Genomic DNA, 19,313 nt, shown 5'->3' on the forward strand with positions numbered 1-19,313 from the left:
AACTATTCCTGATTCCAGAAGGGGGTGAGGATGAGCCACGACGCTAGGCCAGCCTGCCCAGCAGCTCAGAGAACTGCAATACCTCTGCCCCCTCTGACTGCCCCCCCCCCCCACAGGCACTCAAGCGCGCTGAGGGGCTTGGCGGACGCCACCAAGGAGGTGGAGTCTGGGGCTGGGGAATTCTGGGTGGGCTGGACAGGACAGCATTATTGAAAAAAGGACACCATTGGCACAATTAGGTTTTGGCCTTTAGTCTGAAAAAGTGTTGATTGAAAGTGTACAACAGAGAGCGGGTGCAAGCGGCCGGGGGCCATGGAGCCGCCAATAAAAAAGAATGTCCTTAAATAAAGTTCACAGAGTAAAAACCAGAACCGCCAGTCTTCCCTCCAACACAACAGAGCACAGGCACAGAACCGGTGATGAGCCCCAAGGAGCAAGGAGGCTGGGGAAGACAGCAGAGGCTCCCAGGCTGCTGTGTGGAGGGAGAGCCCTCTTTGGAATGGGCTGAGTAAAGCCACCCAGCTCCCCCTGCACACCTCATAACCACTGCTAAGGCTAAAGGAAAAAGACAAAACTCAGTCTCAGGTCCAGAGGGCTCAGAAAACAGTCTAGGTGAGCAGGGGTCTGGACAACCATTAGTCCCGCTTGGCCTTCTTCTTATTGTCACTGTTGCCATTTTCTTCAGCCCCTTCAGAAGAGAGCACCTCCTCCAGTTTCCGCTTGCCACTCTCTGGCTGAAGCTCTGCTGTGTTTCGGGGCTTGAAGCAAATGATGATGCAGGTCATGTTGTCACACCCTGTACCGTCCCCAGAAGTGTCTGGTGCCAGGCACTGATCCAGCAGCTACAAAAGGGACAAGGCAGGTAGCTCAGCATCAGGGTTTGAACACCTCCTTAGGAACCTAAACTCCCGGCAGAGGGCTGACCCTGCTGAGCCAGGGTGGTAGAAGGGAAACAGGCAACAGACGTCACAGAACAGGCCACTTGCTAACGCATAAGGCATGAGAGTAAGTCAGGGAAATGAAGGAAAATGGAACTTTCTAGTCAGGTTTGGCATCTGTCAGTAATTAATGATACTTCCCAGCTCTGGTCTTAGCTCAGGTCAAAAGACAAAACCTTGGCTATGCAAACCAGACTCCCTCTCTCCTCTACCCAGGCACTCACCTCTTCCACGATGGATGACAATAACCGAAGCTCCCCATTTTCATCACGCTGGCTGATTTTTGATTGAATAAAGTCTATAACTTCCTGGCTGCTCATAACATTCCTGGGATCAAAAACAATACACTCTTCTTTAGTCCCACCAAGGCAGAACAGAGGAGTGCAGAGAGAGGTGATAGCCCCCAGGGCCAACGTAAACACCTACGGAGACTGTCCTTCACTCTGCCTTAGGCTTGGGGGTTTTGACTCCAAGATGTCTGCCTAGGCTCTAATCCTAGAGCAGTTTGAGGAAAGTGCTAAATGCAGCCATTAGAGGGATGCAACAGTCAAACCAGCTCAGAGCCCTACAAGAAAAGTAATGCTGCATAAAAGAGGGAATTTTAGGGGATTCCGCTGGTGCTCACCATATGCCATCACAGGCAATAACCATGAATTCGTGGTCGTCAGTGAGAGTCAGCACCTTGATGTCAGGAAGGGCTGAAATCATCTGTTCCTCAGGTGGCAAGTTCTTATTTCTCTTGTAGAAGTGGTCTCCTGAAGTAAAGGAATGGTTCGTTGATGAGTAGTTTAAGCACTCCCCGAAGACTTGTGCTCGAGGCTGGTCAAGCCTTGCCATTCATTTCCCTTCCTTACAAAGTTCCATAGTCTAAGTGAATGGAAAACTGAGTTCTAGTTTTTCTTGTTTCAGCCCTATCTTCAGGTTGCTAAACCTTAGGTAGGTCGCTAACCTGTCTTTTTTAATCACCCAAAAATGAAAGCTATCTTACCTATCTCATGGAGACATTTTACAAACAAAGGTCATAGATACCAAAGGACTTGGGAAAAGGTACAAGGCCCTACTAAGATTAAAGTCTGCTACCAGGTAGTCTGGAAGAGAGGATAAGACCCCAGAAGTCTTCCCACATTTTCCTGGCTCTTACCAATGGCTCTGGAGAGGTTGAGGCCCCCGTTGACTCGCCCATCCATGGTGACCTTGCCACCAGCATTCTTGATGCGTGCTAGCTCCACTTCATCCTCCGGTTTGTGGTCATAGGACATGTCCAAAGCTTTGCCAGCCTCGGACACCACACAACGAGAGTCTCCTGCATTGGCTACAATCAACTGCTTCCCTCGTATCAGAGCCACCACCGCAGTTGTACCACTGTCAGAGCCAGGCTTAAGAGGAAGAAAGGGAGCATCATGGGAGCTTCTGGACACAAGCTCCTCACTGGTGCTCCCCTGACCATTTGCTTATGCTTTCTCCTCTCACTGGGACCACCAAGAGAGCTTTAACAAACAAGAGGGGCATGGATTTAATCTTTCCAAAGACTAGAGCATGCTCTCTATTCTGAGCTAACTGTACCCTAAAGACCTAGTTCCCCTTGTAGCATAAATGCCCCCATAACCAGGACTTTAGTACTAAGGCAGCAAGGAGATTCCCCATCCCCAAATCACAATCAGGGAATCCCATCTGCCTCTTGGCTTTTCCAGACTTGCTGCTCCCCTTCCCTACATACCTCCTCCTTGCCTTCCATGCCTGGCACCATCATCTCTTCTTCTTCCTCATCCTCTTCAGCCTCCTCAGTGTCATCCTCATCTTCCTCATTCTCTGCCTCAGAGGGATGATCCCAGGCTGCTGAGACTGGGATGACCCCCTGCCCCCCTCCCCCCAACTCATACTCAGAACCAAGAGGCCCTGACTGAACACAGATTCTGAGAGCAATGAAAGATACAACTATATGATCATGATAGAAAAATCTAGAGAGGGAAGAGGGCTAGATGGGTGTAACTAATATCCTGAGTTGGGGTCAGCAGACATGAGTAGAAAGTCCTACAAAAGGCCAGGGCTCTCAGCCAAAAGCACCCTCCAGGTAACATAGCCAGAAAATAAGTGGGCCAGGGAAGGAAATACCCAAATATCCAAAATAACAACCACCACCTTCTTGTTCTCTCTCTGGGAGACAAACTCTGAAAGGCCAGAACTAGATCTATTTGTTATAGTACCAACAAAGGAAGAGGTTCAAAGGTAATGGTTCCTATGTTGGTGGAAACAATGAATTCAAGAAAATCTTGGAATGTAGTAGTCTTGGAGGCTGATCTAAGAATAGGAGAAGGTGGGGTAGCTGGCCAGCTCAGTCGGGACAGCATGCGACTCTTGATCTCAGAGTCATGAGTTTAAGCTCCACGTTGGGTGTAGAAATTACTTAAAATTCAAAATAAAAAAAAATAGAAGGAAAAGAGCCAACAGCTATGCGTGATGACCAAACAAGCCCTCTGTAGATTCAGCAGCTGTCTGCTCCCACAGGCCCTTACCTCACTGTCTTCCTCTTCCTCCTCTGCCTCATCTGACTCATCCTCACTGTCCTCAAAGAACTTGGACTTAGCAACTCGAGGCAGCTTGTCAGAGGCTGAAGAGCAGGAAGGCCCAGCCTCACCAGTGGGAGTGCCAGGCTCACCACCTTGGCCTGCCTCAGTCCCACGTTCTGAGTTGGAGGAAAGGCCTGTGTGGGCCTTGGCTGTGGGGCCATTTTCCTCTGAAGAAGTTTCCCTAGATGGGTCCTCAGATCCTGCCTCCCCGTTGAGGCCCTGGGACCCTGGTTCCTCGCCTGTCCCAGCTCCAGATTTGCTGTGGGGAGCACCCTTGTGACAGTTCTGCCCGTAGCGTGTCAGCAGCTCTTCAATAGTCATGGTGGCCTCTTCGTGCAGCAGTGCAGCCTCCTCATTGTCCACTGCGGGGAAGAGGCTGAATCAGCACCCCCACCCCAGACTCTTCATGGGATCAGCCCCCATTCCCACTTCCACAATGCTTGCAGGCTGAGTTTCAACTTCCCCACCACCGCCCACTCCGAAGGCTCCTATCAAGTTTCATATCAAGTCTCAGAACACCCCTTTGCTTCCTTCTCAAGAAACATTTGCCTGCATAGACTTCCTTTGGTCTTTGTCTTTCACCCTATTCTTAGTCAAAGAAACACTAGTTACTGTAGTTCTTTTATCACCTCTCATTTTTGATTGATAAGTTGGAAACCTCATTATGGCTGAGGACTGCAGAAGCCCACAGTACTAGTTTTAGGCCTATAGCCCAGGCTTAATGTCTGGCTGCTGACGCTAATGACAGTTCCAAGTCTTTAAAAAAAGGTCACATAAACATTAACAGGAACCAGAGAGACCCCATCACAATGACAAAAGATAATGTATATAAAAATGCTTACAACTATGGACATTAGGTAAAAAGGTTAATGCTTTCTCCTTTCATAACCTCAAATGTAGTATAGGAGGACATAGGGTTCTTTAATGTGAGGACTCCCCAAGTCCCTAAAAAGTCATCCTAAGAAATGACACAATATTAAAGAAGAATTCTTTAAAATGCTGATTTCCTCTCAAACAAGGGATGCCACGCTCACCATCATCTTCATCAGCTACTTTTTCTTTTTCATCCTCATCCTCAGTGGGTCGCCCTGCAATCTGTGCCAGCTCCTTGATGACTTCCTCAGTGGTCAGTTTGGCATCGATAGCCAAGAAGGCATCTTCTAATGCCTGTATATAAGCCAAATAGTATGAGGCAAGTGTAGGAAAAAGTACAGTGGGTACAAAGTGAATTGACTACATGCAACCTGGGTACAAAGATGGCATGCAAATTACAGTGCGACCCACCATACAAGGAGATGCTCACATATAAATAAAAAACAGTTCAGAGACCTGAGAACAATGAAGCAGCTCTCAAAAGGTCCAAGTGGGAACAGAGTTCTCTAAGAAATGCGATAAGCCGCAGCTTACTGGCAACAAGAAAGGAAAAGCCAAGGACTGGAAAACAAGGGAGAGCCTACAGAAGTAGAGGAGGAGCACTACGAAAAGACAGACCTTTTGTAGCTTGCCTTCTTTGTAAGCCTTCTGATCTTTGATGATATCAGGAAGATATTTGGCACAGTACAAGGCAACTTCCTCCCCTAGAAGAAAGGTAAGGTCATCCAGAGCACTGCTTCCCACATATAAAGCGATATAACATTTACATGCCATACTGGAGTGAACCCCAAGGGTCGAGGAAATGACTATCTTATACAACCGAAACCTATCTGAAAGATAATTGTTTAGGAAGTTCTGATCCAGAAAATGGATTTCACCATCAACTCTCTCAGGGCTATATTAATATACCTTTTGTCTTTTCTCACCTTATACATAGTTCTCAGTGGAAAAAAAATAAATTCTAATATAGGAAGAGGCTTTTTGGATTAAAACAAGGCCTGGTGAGATTATAAACCAATACAATATCCTGTTAGGAAGGTAGAATGGCAGAATAGAGAAAAACAGCAGCGGGAAGGAAATGATATCTTAGGACCAGAACCTTGGAAAGGAAAAGAACAAAGGACCTGTTCTTGCCCCCTAAAGTCTGGAACTGGAGTTCAAGAATGTCACCAATATGATCTGCTAAAGTTACCTCCATGTCCATCATAGACAGAAAACATGGCTGTCTCACTGTCCAACTCAGGAATACAGTTGTGAGCATCCTAGGAAAAAGAGAGCATAATTAGCATTTCTCAACGTCAAAGGATGTTCTTCCTTGTGCACCTCAGGTCGTGAGGACCGCCTTCACGCCTTAAACTCACTAACCCTTCCCTGGCTGACCTACATGGCCTAGAAATAAGAAAGGAAAATGGGATGATAAAATAAGAAAAGAAGTACAGGGGAGGGAGAAAGGAAAGGGGCCAAGGGAGGGAAGTAGGGGCGGAAAGAAGGGGGGGAGGGTGGAAGGGAGAGAGATGAATCAGGTCACTACCTCTGCAGTCTAGCAGCCTCAGCCTAGGAGATCTCAGTCCAGATGGCAGAATGTTTGGCTGTTGGAACTCTAGACCTGACCTTTTGGATTTGTGGCAACTATGGGAAGAACCAGAATAAAGGATCTTTAAAGTCACTTCCAGACCCATTCTATAAATCAGTGAACTTCAAGGAAGAAAATGTTAGGGAAGATAGCAAAAAGAGACCTGAGGGCATTACCAACCTGACAAGTTTCTAGGAGAATCCTAAAACAGCCTAAGTGAAAGCACTAAAATTTGCAGAACTATATACCCTTATACCGCCACTTCCCCAAAGCACCATCTAAACAAATTATTCCCCTCTTCTCTCAAAGTTTAATTCACTCAATAAGTTACCCTCAGGTAGGGAGAGGATATATTTACAAAAGAATCTTCCCAACAAATAATGTTATTAAGTTACACTGTGTTTAGTATTTGTTAACTGGAATTTACAATGCCCCATGTAATCAGCCTTCCCACCTCCTACCCCCAGCTGGAAATAAGATATCATTCATCGATCATGGCATCAGCACACATGAAGAGAAGTCTGCAATGGTCCTGCTGCAGCAACATTGTGGTTGGAAGGCTAGGCTTGATCCAATTCTTCTAATAATAAAACTTTGCCACCCCAAACAAATATTCCAGGCTATGCCATTATTCTGGTGCTGAACCTAGGTGAGAGTGTGCTACAGCTTACTCTGCCCTACCTTGGAACACAACCCCACCTCCCTTTCAGATACTTTCTACAAACAAAAAGAATATGATCAGCTATTTACGCTGATAGATTATCCTTGTGTAAGTTAATTGTTCTCCTTCCTCTTTCAGGCATTTAAACTTTTCTAGCTGTATCAATACTTAGGAAATCAGTGCAGGGGTCCTTCTGTTGTCCCTGTAGTAAGACTATGCCTTCATTATACAATCTAGAAAATAAAAGCTATCTTAAGGTAGTAAATGAGAGAATGGAAAAATAACTATTTTGTATTTCCCTCTGGTTGATTCCAGGAGAAAGTGTCCCAGAATCTAATGGGCTGTCATGGAGAGCCCTCAATGGCCTACGTAATAAAGTTGTCAACGATCGCCTCTGAGCCTCATCCCCAGGACCTGGAGAGCACCACCACAGACCAGAGGTCATCTTCTTCCTCTTCCAATCACTCCACCACCAGCCACACTGGCCTCCCTTCCCTCTAAGCCAGGGTCAGTTAGACCCTACCGGACCTACCTCTCCTCTCTCTGCACCAAAATGCCTGCCTTTATGACTATCTATTCCCTCAGCATCCTCCACCAGTGGTTCTCAGACTCTAATGTGCCTAAGATTTCATTTGTTATTCCTTCAACAAATATCTGAGTATCCATTATGTTCCAGGATCAGTTCTGGGTGTTTGGGATGTATCAGTGAATAAAATGAAGACCTGCGCTTCATAAAAAACTTACATCCTCATGAGGGATATACACAATAAACACAGTAAATAGTTAAATCATATAGCATGATGATATAACTCCTATAGAAAGATGATAGTGCTATGGAATAAAGGAAAGGTAGAACAGAGGACTCAACTGGATTACAGAAAAGTGGTGGGAGAACTGAGTCGGCCTGGGATACAGTGTGGTACAAGCTTGCTAAAGCCATAAGAAACTATACCTCAGCAGTCACTACCTAAGTCTTGCTGTATCTAATTAGTATCAGCAAAACAGTTGTGTCATATTAATGTTGACTTTAATTCTGTTGATTTTGTAGTGTGGTTTGTTGGCATGGAATTTATGCCCAATTCTATGTTTGTACTCATTTAAGTAACATTAAATTAAAATTGTTTTAGTGAATTCTGGAGCTCCACAAGTATTGTTTTCCTTAAAAAGAAAAAAAAAATCCATGGAAGAGCTCCAAGATATTCTGTTAAATAAGGAAAGCAAAGTGCAGAAGGAAAGCAAAGTACAGAATGATATATTTAGTAAGCTGCTTTTGTGTAAGAAGAGGGAGCATAGGAATAGATATTTGTCTTTTCATACTGAAATACTACATGGATACACAGAAAACTAAAGAAAAGCAGTTAACTGTGTGGGGAGCAGGAGGGTTCAGATGGATGGGAGAGAGATGAGCCATGGGAATGTTTAGCTATTTCAAAAGTAAATTAAATATTTTTAAAAGACTCAATGTATCACTAAAATTTGAGAAATCGGTCTAACTAATTCCGCTTTTTGATAGGGGAGGGAAGAGCAGTCTTCTTGTCCGCTCCTTCCCAGTGGAACAAGACCATCATTCTCTGTCCTGCAATGCCACTCTAAATCACAGCTGTACCAGCTCTTTTGAACCCATACCTCTATTCAAATCATCTTTTTTGACTTCCTCATCTGTCCTCACAAAAAGCATGTGAAGCTGAAGCAGATCTAGCTTCATACGAACATATGAAAAAAAAGCAATTAAAGGAACGAACATTAAAAACAAGGAAATAGCTTTTGTGCAAATTAGAATAATGAAAAGGATGAACAGTAACCAATGGTAATAAGAGTGAAGTAAAAACACATTCTCATATCCTGACCAACAAGAATATAAATTAGTATAGCCTTCCTGGAGCACAATTTGATAATATGTATCAAAATTTCAAATGTGCATGCCCTCTGATCTAGTATTAGACTTTCAAAAGTTTATTTTATGGAAGTAATAAGACAAGGGTACAAGGATACGTATAAGAATGTTTACTATACCATTATTTATAATAAAAAACAATTATGAACATCCACATTTCCATGAAGAAATTAGATTACAAGTGGTACATCCCTCCAATAGAATGTAGCTATCAGAAATGAATATGTGGGGGGTGCCTGGATGGCTCAGTCAGTTAAGCATCTGCCTTCAGCTCAGGTCATGATCTCAGGGTCCTGGGATCGAGGCTCCCTGCTCAGTGGGGAATTTGTTTCTCCCTCTCCCCCTAGTTCATACTCCACCCCCTCAAATAAATAAATAAAATCTTTTAAAAAATATTTTTAGGGGTGCCTGGGTGGCGCAGTCATTAAGCGTCTGCCTTTGGCTCAGGGCGTGATCCCAGCGTTCTGGGATCGAGCCCCACATCAGGCTCCTGTGCTAGGAGCCTGCTTCTTCCTCTCCCACTCCCCCTGCTTGTGTTCCCTCTCTCGCTGGCTGTCTCTGTCAAATAAATAAAATCTTTAAAAAAAAAAATTTTTTTTTAAATGAATGTGTTCGTTTGGAAATGGGTTCACAATATACTAAGTGATAAAAGGAGAAAAAAATAAAATGCACCTGTATGTATATGCTAGAAGTCTGGAAGACCACAACACATATCAAACTGGGTGGAGAGTTAAGACTTGGGTAACAATTATTTTCTATTTTTTTACTTTAAAAATTTTTGTACAATATGCCATACTGTTCCAGTTTGAACGATAATGATGACAAAACAAATCTATGAACTGTCCTCAAGTGGCCATGCTATGATATCCTGCAGGATTTCTGGCCAGCTATCTCTTGGTGTGCCTCCATTTTCTCTCCTATAACATGGAATAAGAATAGCTACCTTACTTACCCTTATCATCACAGAACTATTGTGATACAATAGTTGCAAAAAATGTAAAATTCCTTTTAAGCTGGAATTTAACAATATATATTCTGTTCTGAAATTCAGCACCTACCTCACACTTTCCTTCTCTATCCTTATTCTCAAAGAGGAATGCCTACCATAAAGATTCATCTTACATCTCGAGGCCTCAGTTCCTAGAACTACTCCACATACCTTCTCTTCCACTTCCTGGTAAGGCTCTGGATCTATTTTATCACTTGGAACTGTTCTACCTTCTCTAAGCACTTTAGTTTCCCCCTTTGCATCTTCGTTCAGAGCCTCCCTACCTTTACCCTTGCTTTTCTTTCTCTCTGACCTTTCTGAGCCAGAGCCAAGTATTTCAACACTGTCTCTTAGCAATCTAGAAAAACTCATCCAACCTTGTATAACCCGACCAACTGCTTTCTTTACCCCTGAATCAGAGCCAATAAGCACTGCTAGTCATAAAATGTCATGAAATCGTGTTGACTGTACACCCTAATTCCATTCAGCATTTTTTTCACGTGTTCTGCATTGATGCTTAAATATATTAACCACAGTCAGTCACAAACCTTTCCCATACTGTTCAAGTTCTCAATGCTCTTCTTTCACTCTTAGCAGATGAGCTAACCTCTTGCTTTACTTAGATCAAGGTCAGATTTCAAGAACTACCTCATCATCTCTATTCTACCTCAAAATTTCTCTACAGCTTTACCTAACCTCTCCTTCACTTCTGCCTCCAAAGCACTGTTTCTCCTTTCTTCTTTTCATTCAACAAAGTCTGTATTAAACCATTTATTGGAAACTGGTTAAAATTATCTCCTCTCTTTTTAGATTTATATTTCCTCTTAAACTTTTAATCTCAAAACCTTTTCCTTCAAGATCTTACTTCACAGAGCAGGCAATAAGCAAATGGCAACCCAAATAGCCATTTCTGCAGGCTTCTTTTTTCCCAAATACTATACATAATTAAATAGTGAAAACCATGTCAGCTTTCTTGAAAGTTCTCTTGGGTTCTGTGAAGTTCCAATTGCCTGTTTCTATAGGATGTCCCTTCACTTCAAACTTAAAATATGTAACTAGAAACTCAGCAGTCTTCAAAAAATCAGAACTTCCCCTGTAGGTCTTATTTCTGTTCATGGAATCTTAACTTTCCCAGGCAACACTTAATACCACTCCACCTTGACTTCCTGGCTCTCTTCCACCATCCAATCACCAAGTCCTACTAAATTTTCCTTGATAACTTTGTTCCTGGATTACCTTACTCTTAACAGCATTTTATCTCCTTCCTGCTTCTACTCTGTGCCCCTGTAATCCAGTCTACATACATTCATATGCCAGATTATCCTTCCCAATATAACACTTTATTGCTAAAAGCTTCAATGGATTCTACTGGATATAAGATTAATTCCGCACAACTTACAGGCACTCAATCGTCATTCCTACCCATCTCTATAACCTAATCTCTTAATCTTAATTTTCATATCATTCCCCAAAAGAAACAACTCCACTCTTGACAGTGACCACCCCAAAGTAGTAAGCATGCCTCAGAGTCTTTCCTCCTATCCCTCCCTCCAATATTCTTCTTCTTTTCCTTCTCGTTCTTCTCCTTCCACTTTCTTCCTCTCCTTTTGTCCCCATTTATACTCTCTCCTTAACGTCCAGTTAGTCTCACCACCTCCAAGAGATCTTTCTCAATCACACAAATACTCTATGACCATTCCTCTCTCTAAACTCTTTTAATATTTACTGTCTCTCAATATGGTTACTCAGCATATACTTTACTCAGCATATACTATCTTGTATTGCTATCCAGCATTCCATGGGGGAATAGAGTCTTAGGTCCAAAACTACATTGTAAACCAGCTCAAAAGCCAAGACTGTCTTAAATTTCTTTACAGCTTTGGGGCCTACAACTATGTTCTGCAACATAGTAGGACTTCCATGTTTGTTCATGATGGTGAGTTCCCAGCTGCCTCAGGACAAATACCTTATGGATGCCACCTCCTTCATTTCCTACCCTAAACCTAGAGATGTATCATAACATAATAACAGCTGACAGTCTGAAGGAGATGACTCAGAATACACAAGTCACCTGAGTCAGGGCCCTCCCTAAGGCCTTGCCTTATGTATCATAAAATCACGTATCATACAGAACCTTCTGATCTTCTAGGCAACCAGTAGATCTGTATTAACAAAATCCTGGTTATCCTGCCTGATCTCCATCTCCTAGGGTTATAAATACATCCACAAATGTTCCTGTGTTACCGGATGATCAACCATTTACATTTACATACATAAATTTATCCAAATTTTTACAAACCAAGACAAAAAGTTCAAAGGTGGTTGGGAAAGGAACTATATTTTTGGTTTTAAAGAGTCGTGTATTACTATCTGACTTCTAAAATTATATGCATATATTATTTCAATGCTACAGAATATTTTGTGTCTCCCAAAATTCGTATGTTGAAATGTAATCCCCAACATGATATTATTTGGATGTGGGTGTTTGGGAGGTAATTAGGTCATGAAGGAGGAGCCCTCGTGAATGAGATTAGGCCCTTATAAAAGAGACCCCAAAGAGCTCCCTTGCCTTGAAGATAGAGCTAGAAAGCAGACATCTATGAACCAGAAAGTGGGACCTCAGCAGACACCTTAGTCTCGGCCTTAGCAGTAGAGTCTTGAAGATATATTTTTATATGCATGTTGCATAGTTGCCAAGTTTCACAGCAACTTTATCTACAATACACAAAAAGAACAACCTAAGTGTCCATCAACAGATGAATGCGTAAACAAAATGTGGTATATTCATACAATGGATACTATTCAGCCTTAAAAAGGAAAGAAATTCTGACACATGCTACAACATGGATGAACCTTGAAGATATTATGCTAAGTGAAAGAAGCCAGTCACAAAATGACAAATGTGTCTTTCTATGAGGTACCTAGGGTAGACAAATTCATAGAAACAGGAAGTAGAATGGTTGCCAGGGGCTGGGGGCAGGGGGCAGGGGGCAGGCGGAATGCGGAGCTTTTTAACTGGTATAGAGTTTCAGTTTTGCAAGATGAAAATAGTTCTGGCAATTGGTCGCCCAACAGTGTGAATGTACTTAACAGTACTGAACTGTACATTATGTTATATATATTTTACCATAACTTAACATAAAATAATTAAAACATACACACACACACACACACACACACAAAACCTCCCACAAAGAAAGCCTAGCCTCAGATGGTTTCACTAGTAAATTCTATCAAATATTTTTAAAAGAATAATACCAATTCTTCACAAATCTTTCCAATGTATAGAAGAGGAAGCAACACTTCCCAACTGATTCTGAGGCCAATATTACCCTGATACCAAAACCACAGACATCACAAGAAAACTACAGATTCAATGTTGTTAAAGATAGCAACACAACACTCAACTGGATCTACAGATTCAGCACAATCCCTATCAAAATTCCAAGTGCCCTTTGCACAGAAATTGACAAGCTGATCCTAAATTCATATGAAAATGCAAGGGACCCAGAAAAGAAGAAATAAGAAAAAGAACAAAGTTGTTAAACTCACACTTCCTAACTTCAAAACTTACCACAAAGTTAATGGTAACCAAGACACTGCGGTACTGGCATAGCCATAAGTATATAGATCAATGGAATGGAATGAGTCCAGAAATAAACCCTCATTATTTATAGTCAAATGATCTTAACAATGATGCCAAGATAATTCAGTGAGGGAAAAGAATAGGCTTTTTAACAAGTGGTGCTGGGACTAGTAGATATCCACATGCAAAAGTATGAAATTGGATCTCTTCCTTACACCATTCACAAAAATTAACCCACAATGGATATAAGAGCTAAAACTATAAAACTCTTTAATAGAGAAACTGGACTTCATCAAAATTAAAAATTTTTGTGCTTCGGGGCGCCTGGGTGGCATAGCGGTTAAGCGTCTGCCTTAGGCTCAGGGCGTGATCCCGGCATTCTGGGATCGAGCCCCACATCAGGCTCCTCCACTATGAGCCTGCTTCTTCCTCTCCCACTCCCCCTGCTTGTGTTCCCTCTCTCGCTGGCTGTCTCTATCTCTGTCGAATAAATAAATAAAATCTTAAAAAAAAAAAATTTTTTTTTTATGCTTCAAAGGACACTAACAAGAAAGCAAAAAGGCACCCCACAGAATAGGGGAATTTTGCAAATCATATCTGATAAAGGACTTGTAGCCAAAATATATAAAGAACTCTTACATCTCAATAAAAAGACAAGAAAAAAGACAACCCAATACTAACAGACAAAAGATCTAAACAGGCATTTCCCCAAAGATCTGTAAGAGGCAACTAACACAAGAAAAGATGCTCAAACATCATAAGCTACCAGGGAAATACAATCAAAACCACAATTAGATACCATTTCACACCCACTAAAATGGCTATAATAAAAAGATAACAAGTGTAGGGAGGCTGTAGAGAAACTGACACCCTCATATACTGCTGGTAAGAATGCAAAATGGTGTGACCACTTTGGAAAACAGGCAGCTCCTCAAAATGTTAAACATGGAGTTACTATATGACCCAGCAATTCCACTCCCATGATATAGTCAAGAGAAATAAAAACTTATTTCCACTTAAAAATTTATAAATGTTATGTTTTTAGCATCATTATTCATCATGGCCAAAATGTGGAAACCTAAATATCCATTTGGATAAACAAAATATCCATAAAACGGAATATTATTCAGCCATAAAAAAGAATTCATGATACAACATGAATGACTCTTAGAAATATTGTTTAGAGGGGCACCTGGGTGGCTCAGTCAGTTAAGCCTCTGCCTTTGGCACAGGTCATGATCTTGGGGTCCTGGGATTGAACCCCATGTCAGGCTCCCTGCTCAGCAGGGAATCTGCTTCTCCTCCTCCTCCTACCCTCCCCCCCGTCATGCTTGCTCTCTCTCTCAAATAAATAAATAAAATCTTAAAAAAAAAAAAAAAGAAATATTGTTTAGTAAAAGAAGGCAGGGGCGCCTGGGTGGCACAGCAGTTAAGCGTCTGCCTTTGGCTCAGGGCGTGGTCCCGGTGTTGTACGATTGAACCCCACATCAGGCTCCTCTGCTGTGAGCCTGCTTCTTCCTCTCCCACTCCCCCTGCTTGTGTTCCCTCTCTCGCTGGCTGTCTCTATCTCTGTCAAATAAATAAATAAAATCTTTAGAAAAAAAAAAAAGAAGACAGACATAAAAGGTGACATTTTTATAATTCCATTTTTATGAAATGTTAAAAATAGGTAAATCCATAGAGATATAATATAAATTAGTGGTTGCAGAGGGTTAGGGGAAGGGAGATAGGAAGTGACCGGTAATGGTTACAAGTTTTCTTCTTGAGTGATAAAACTGTTCTAAAATTGATAGTGGTGATCGTTGTACAATTCTGTCAATATATTAACCACTGAAATGTATGCTTTAAATGGATACAGTATATGAACTATATCTCAATAAAATTGTTTAATAAGAAATCTGTATATACATTTTTAGGTACTATATATGATTAGAAGTTGACAGACTCCATCTTTGAGGGAAACAGAAAACAATTCCACTGAAATTAGTACTCAGTTTAAAGCATGTCATTACTTATCAGTGACTCTCTAAGATCAGTTCTAAAGATTTATGCTTTCAGACAGCATAATTTTAAAAAACAGCTTACAATGGCAAGAATTACTAATAAGATCTGTTCAACTTCTATACTCAAATTCAAAGTACAGTTCCTTACCTTACCACTCAAAGTACAATTCGAAGATAATAACCCAATAGAGGGTCGGGGTGGAGAAGTAGTAGTAACATCTGCTATAGGATTGGGCAACAGAAATAATTTATGTAAAACAGTCTTGAAATCTTAAGGAATAAATTTTGATTTTAACTTCCAGTTGCTTAGGAACTTGTAAAGGAATAGTATAATAGAAAACAACTTCTCCATATTCATGGATATACATTTGATATCATTTCATACTATCTTTGAATTGTGAATAGGTACTGCATGCTAATCAAATGAGAAGAATGCCCTTTTATAGAAGTTGCTTAACTGCATCCTAGACAAAGGAATTCTGATCTGGTTCAGTAAGTAAAAAGTGCTTTAAGATGTAGAGATGAGGCATTAATCTGAGGATCGGACAATAAATGCTCTTCAGCCTTCAGATACCCTCTCTTAAGTGGAACCCCACACAATGCTTGTAGTATCCCATTTTATATTTTGCTCCATTAATATAATGATTAAAACTGTCATGTAGGTAGCTTAAGAATTTTGTGCTTAACATTATCTACATTCAATTCTAGATGACCCTCTGTGACCACTAATAAGCCAGCTTCTATACGGCAGTACACAGCTAGCCTACTCAAAAGTATACTCTTGGTATTGATATTGCCTTTTAAAGAAGGCAAATATAATTCATAGAATTAAAAAAAAAAAAAACCTAACTCCCCAAAGAAAGCAGTTTTGTCACTTCCAGAGAACCTCATAACCCAAAACTAAAAGTACCCGTGTCCCTTTAAGACTACATCAAAAACCACTTTCAGATTGGACTTCTCATTAGCCACCAAAAACTCAGAGCCTTTCCATATATATTTCTCAGGCACCCTTCCAACAACCTACCTGTTAACCCACAAAATACATACCTCAACCAGCTTGAGGGTCCCTCCAAACCATGGAGAAGGAAGAAGGGAAGGGAACATCAACTGTGGTATTTTGTTTACCCCTCCTCAAAACACCCTGGTTCCACAGCAAGAGGGGCTGGAGAGAGGCAGAAAGTATAAAATGCCAGCTATTGACAGTTGCCATCCTTGCCTCAAGAGAAGGGGTAAAATAGTACTCTCTAAGGCTGAATCAATGAATGCATCAATTAGGATTTTAGCAACCTCTGTAATGTGTATTTGCATAAACTTACCTCAGAGGAACCATTAGGACCAAGCAAATAAGGTCAACAGAATTAATAAATACATGGGATTGAGCCCTAAAGGTTAAGAGGAACAGATGAGTACACTTTCGGAAAAGGTAAGATTCACTCAAGAGCCTACAGGTCACAGTTATTTTCTTGCCACAGCAAAGACACTCTGTTATACTTCGGAGAGAAAAGAAACAAAGCCAGAAGGAAAAGTACTGATGCAGCAGAAAAGGATCCCAAGAAGGACTTCAAGAGGATTAAAGATAACCATTCAAACAAAGATAAATTGAGAAACAGCATAACAGGAAGATTTTAAAACCCAAACTCTCTCAGGAGGAAGATTAGGATCTAAGGAATAGTCTAACAAGATCTCTACAAACTAAACAGCTGCTGATGAAAAAAAGTCATTTTCTAATTACCAAAGGAGAAACCAAAAATAAAGGGAAATACCCTGCAGAGAAACAAACAGGACAGAATCACTGGGCAAACAACTTGGAAAACTAAATATCCAAGCAACTCAGTTAGTAAAGAAAACTAGAAAGAAGAGTACAAACAAACAAACAAAACCCAAAAACAAAAACAAAAAAACGCCCTAGGAAAAACCACAGCAAGAAGAAAATAGAAAATAAGGAATGAGAAACCTGAAGGAAAAGCCTTACTGTGAGATGAAAGAGTCACCTCAAATCTTACAATATTAATGGAAAATGCCACAGAAATGGACTCTCCAAACTAGCAACTAACCCAAACCCCAGCCTTACATTAAGGTTTTTCTTTTGAAGCTAAATCCAGATATTTCTAACACTCAGACAATTACATTTACCAAGCACCCAGTAAGCTCAGTACTGAGCACCCCACTGAAATATGAATGCTATACTTCAGGTTGACACACTATGATAATAGTGTTCAGTAAGTGTCTCGAACAACTTCATCCCACAGATTCTTTCCACCTAGGCACAAGTGTCCTAACCTTTCTGGGCCTCAATTTTCCAGCTATAAAATGCAGGAACCAAACTAGATGAGATGAATTATAGGATTCCCCTCATTCTTGAAATGTTATACCTAATGACAGAACTGTTTAAAATCAGCTGTGGGGATAAAATTTGAGTCTGAGAACAAACCATTTAAGTTTATACTGTCATTCCAGAGCTAACCACAGGGAGGAGTGAGGGATTTGAAGAAATTCCCAAGGGAGACAGTATTAGGATGTTACCTGAAGCCCACCTAGTAAGTAGATAAACCCTTAATCCCATAAATAATTAGAGCACTTCCTTGGCCCTTCTGCCTAGATCTCACAACACTCTTCACAAAGACATGTCTTACACACGTCTTTCTCCCTTTCCTTCCTGCATGGTTTTTCCCGTTCTCCCTTGTAGTTTAACATCCATTTTGGCCAATTCTACTTCTTTTTATCCAGAAATTTTCCACCTTTCCCTTTTATCCAGAAGAAATTTTCTAGAAACATCGGTTCTTTATAGGTTATGATGGAATAGACTACAAATCAAGGAAACCATAAACCACAACAAGCACAGGCAAATGACAATTAGGGATTAAGTTTTAGAAAAATCCCGAGGAAAAAATATCAAGCATAATAAAAAAGGAATGATACCGATCGACACAACTGAAGTTTTCCAAAGGTCTTAAAAGGCCCTGAAGAGAATACAAACGACTGACAATTCCTGGAGGTCAGGTCGAGCCTCTGAAATTCACATTCGGTGCCCAGAGCCAAGCAACTAGGTGTTTAAGTATTTGAACAGACTACTTGCCCAGGCTTCCTTTCACTGTCAAACTCCTCGTCCAAAAAGAGGCCTCTCACAGCACATATTTAAGGGAAAAAAAAAGTAGTCATGCCCATCTATTCTCCTCGTCCTCGCAAAAGTAAATGAATAAATAGTCCCTCTTTTCATCTTCACTCCCACACTACACCTCACACCGTTTATGAGCCTGGAGGGCTGGGCTGGCAGGAGAGGATGGCGCGAAGGCACGGGGAGAGGGCGGTCAGTGGGCGGAAGGTGCCTCTCCCCACATGGCAGAGCTCTCGCCGCCAAACTGGCCACCGGCACACGGTCCCCAACCACCAGCAGTTCCCTCTCGGGTCCCGGCCCACTCTCGCTGCCGCGCGTCAAACTGCCGCCGCAGCTGCAGCTGCAGGCTCCTGATACGGACCCTTCCCCGGGGATGACCCCATCCCCCCGCTCCCTTTCTCCGTCAGGTTCCCGCCCTGCAGCGGCCCGCCTCTGGGCCTCTCCCGCCTCACCTCCATGGAGACGCGCCAGCCCTGCATGGCGGAGAAGCCGTACGGCAGCGGCAGGCGCGAGGCGCCGACCCCGTCCCCGGAGCACTTCACCGTGTTGGGCTGGGAGAGGTAGGCACCCATGGCGGCGGCTGGCCGGCGGCCTCAGGGGTAGGCGAGCGGGGCGCGACCCGTGCCGGAGCCGGAGCCCCGGGGGCGCGCGCGTGGCAGGAGCGGGCCCGGCTGCACGGCCGACACAAGGTGCCGGTGAAAGGCGCGAGGCCGGCCAGGAGGCGGTAACGGGACAGGAGCAGAGAGGGAGCGGAAGCGGAAACGGCGCCGTTCCAGACCCCGCCCGGCCGGCGCGGCGCGGCACGGCGCGGCGCTGCGGGCAGTCATTTCCTTAGCAACTCGCCCCGCCCGCGGGGACAACGGCCCGCCCAACCGCCGCTCCCGCGAGACTGGCGCGGTCACGCCTACCAACGGCCGCAGCTTGCCTCCCGCGGCCCCGCGAGAGGCTAGCCTCCCGTATCTGTCTCCCGGCTGTCCCTGGCTACCCCGCCCTGCCTTCGGTCTTCTCCCCGGCCTCTCACGTGTTTGTCGAAGCTCTTTTGTGTGGGACCCGGCGCTCCCGATCCATCCTCCAGTGTATCAGCCCCCTCTCCCCACTGCGCGCTCAGGCTCCGC

The 19,313-nt window shown here is 42.8% G+C and overlaps 1 protein-coding gene across 1 annotated transcript; it reads right to left on the reverse strand.

Moving 5' to 3' along the window:
- Window positions 1–235: 235 nt before the first annotated feature.
- PPM1G (protein phosphatase, Mg2+/Mn2+ dependent 1G) lies at window positions 236–18,940 on the reverse strand. The gene is made up of 10 exons (XM_040623026.1): window positions 18,651–18,940; window positions 5,571–5,640; window positions 4,997–5,082; window positions 4,540–4,672; window positions 3,442–3,867; window positions 2,656–2,774; window positions 2,080–2,314; window positions 1,564–1,693; window positions 1,163–1,265; window positions 236–842 (listed from the first exon to the last, which is right to left on the reverse strand). The coding sequence occupies exons 1-10, from the start codon at window positions 18,768–18,770 to the stop codon at window positions 636–638; spliced, it is 1,629 nt and encodes a 542-aa protein (XP_040478960.1). The 5' UTR covers window positions 18,771–18,940; the 3' UTR covers window positions 236–635.
- Between the last annotated feature and the right edge of the window lie 373 nt (window positions 18,941–19,313).

This window comes from Ursus maritimus, unplaced genomic scaffold (assembly GCF_017311325.1).
Source record: "Ursus maritimus isolate PB19 unplaced genomic scaffold, ASM1731132v1 scaffold_6, whole genome shotgun sequence".
In the NCBI taxonomy this organism is placed as follows: domain Eukaryota; kingdom Metazoa; phylum Chordata; class Mammalia; order Carnivora; family Ursidae; genus Ursus; species Ursus maritimus.

What these genes read in the sequence shown, in the direction of transcription:
- PPM1G (XM_040623026.1), bottom strand. Translation starts at nt 18,770, where the DNA reads ATGGGTGCCTACCTCTCCCAGCCCAACACGGTGAAGTGCTCCGGGGAC. An exon ending in AGTAGCTGATGAAGATGATG is followed by an intron (nt 3,868 to 4,539) that starts GTGAGCGTGGCA and finishes TCTTCCCCGCAG; the next exon opens with TGGACAATGAGGAGGCTGCA. An exon ending in CAACCTCTCCAGAGCCATTG is followed by an intron (nt 1,694 to 2,079) that starts GTAAGAGCCAGG and finishes CCTTTACTTCAG; the next exon opens with GAGACCACTTCTACAAGAGA.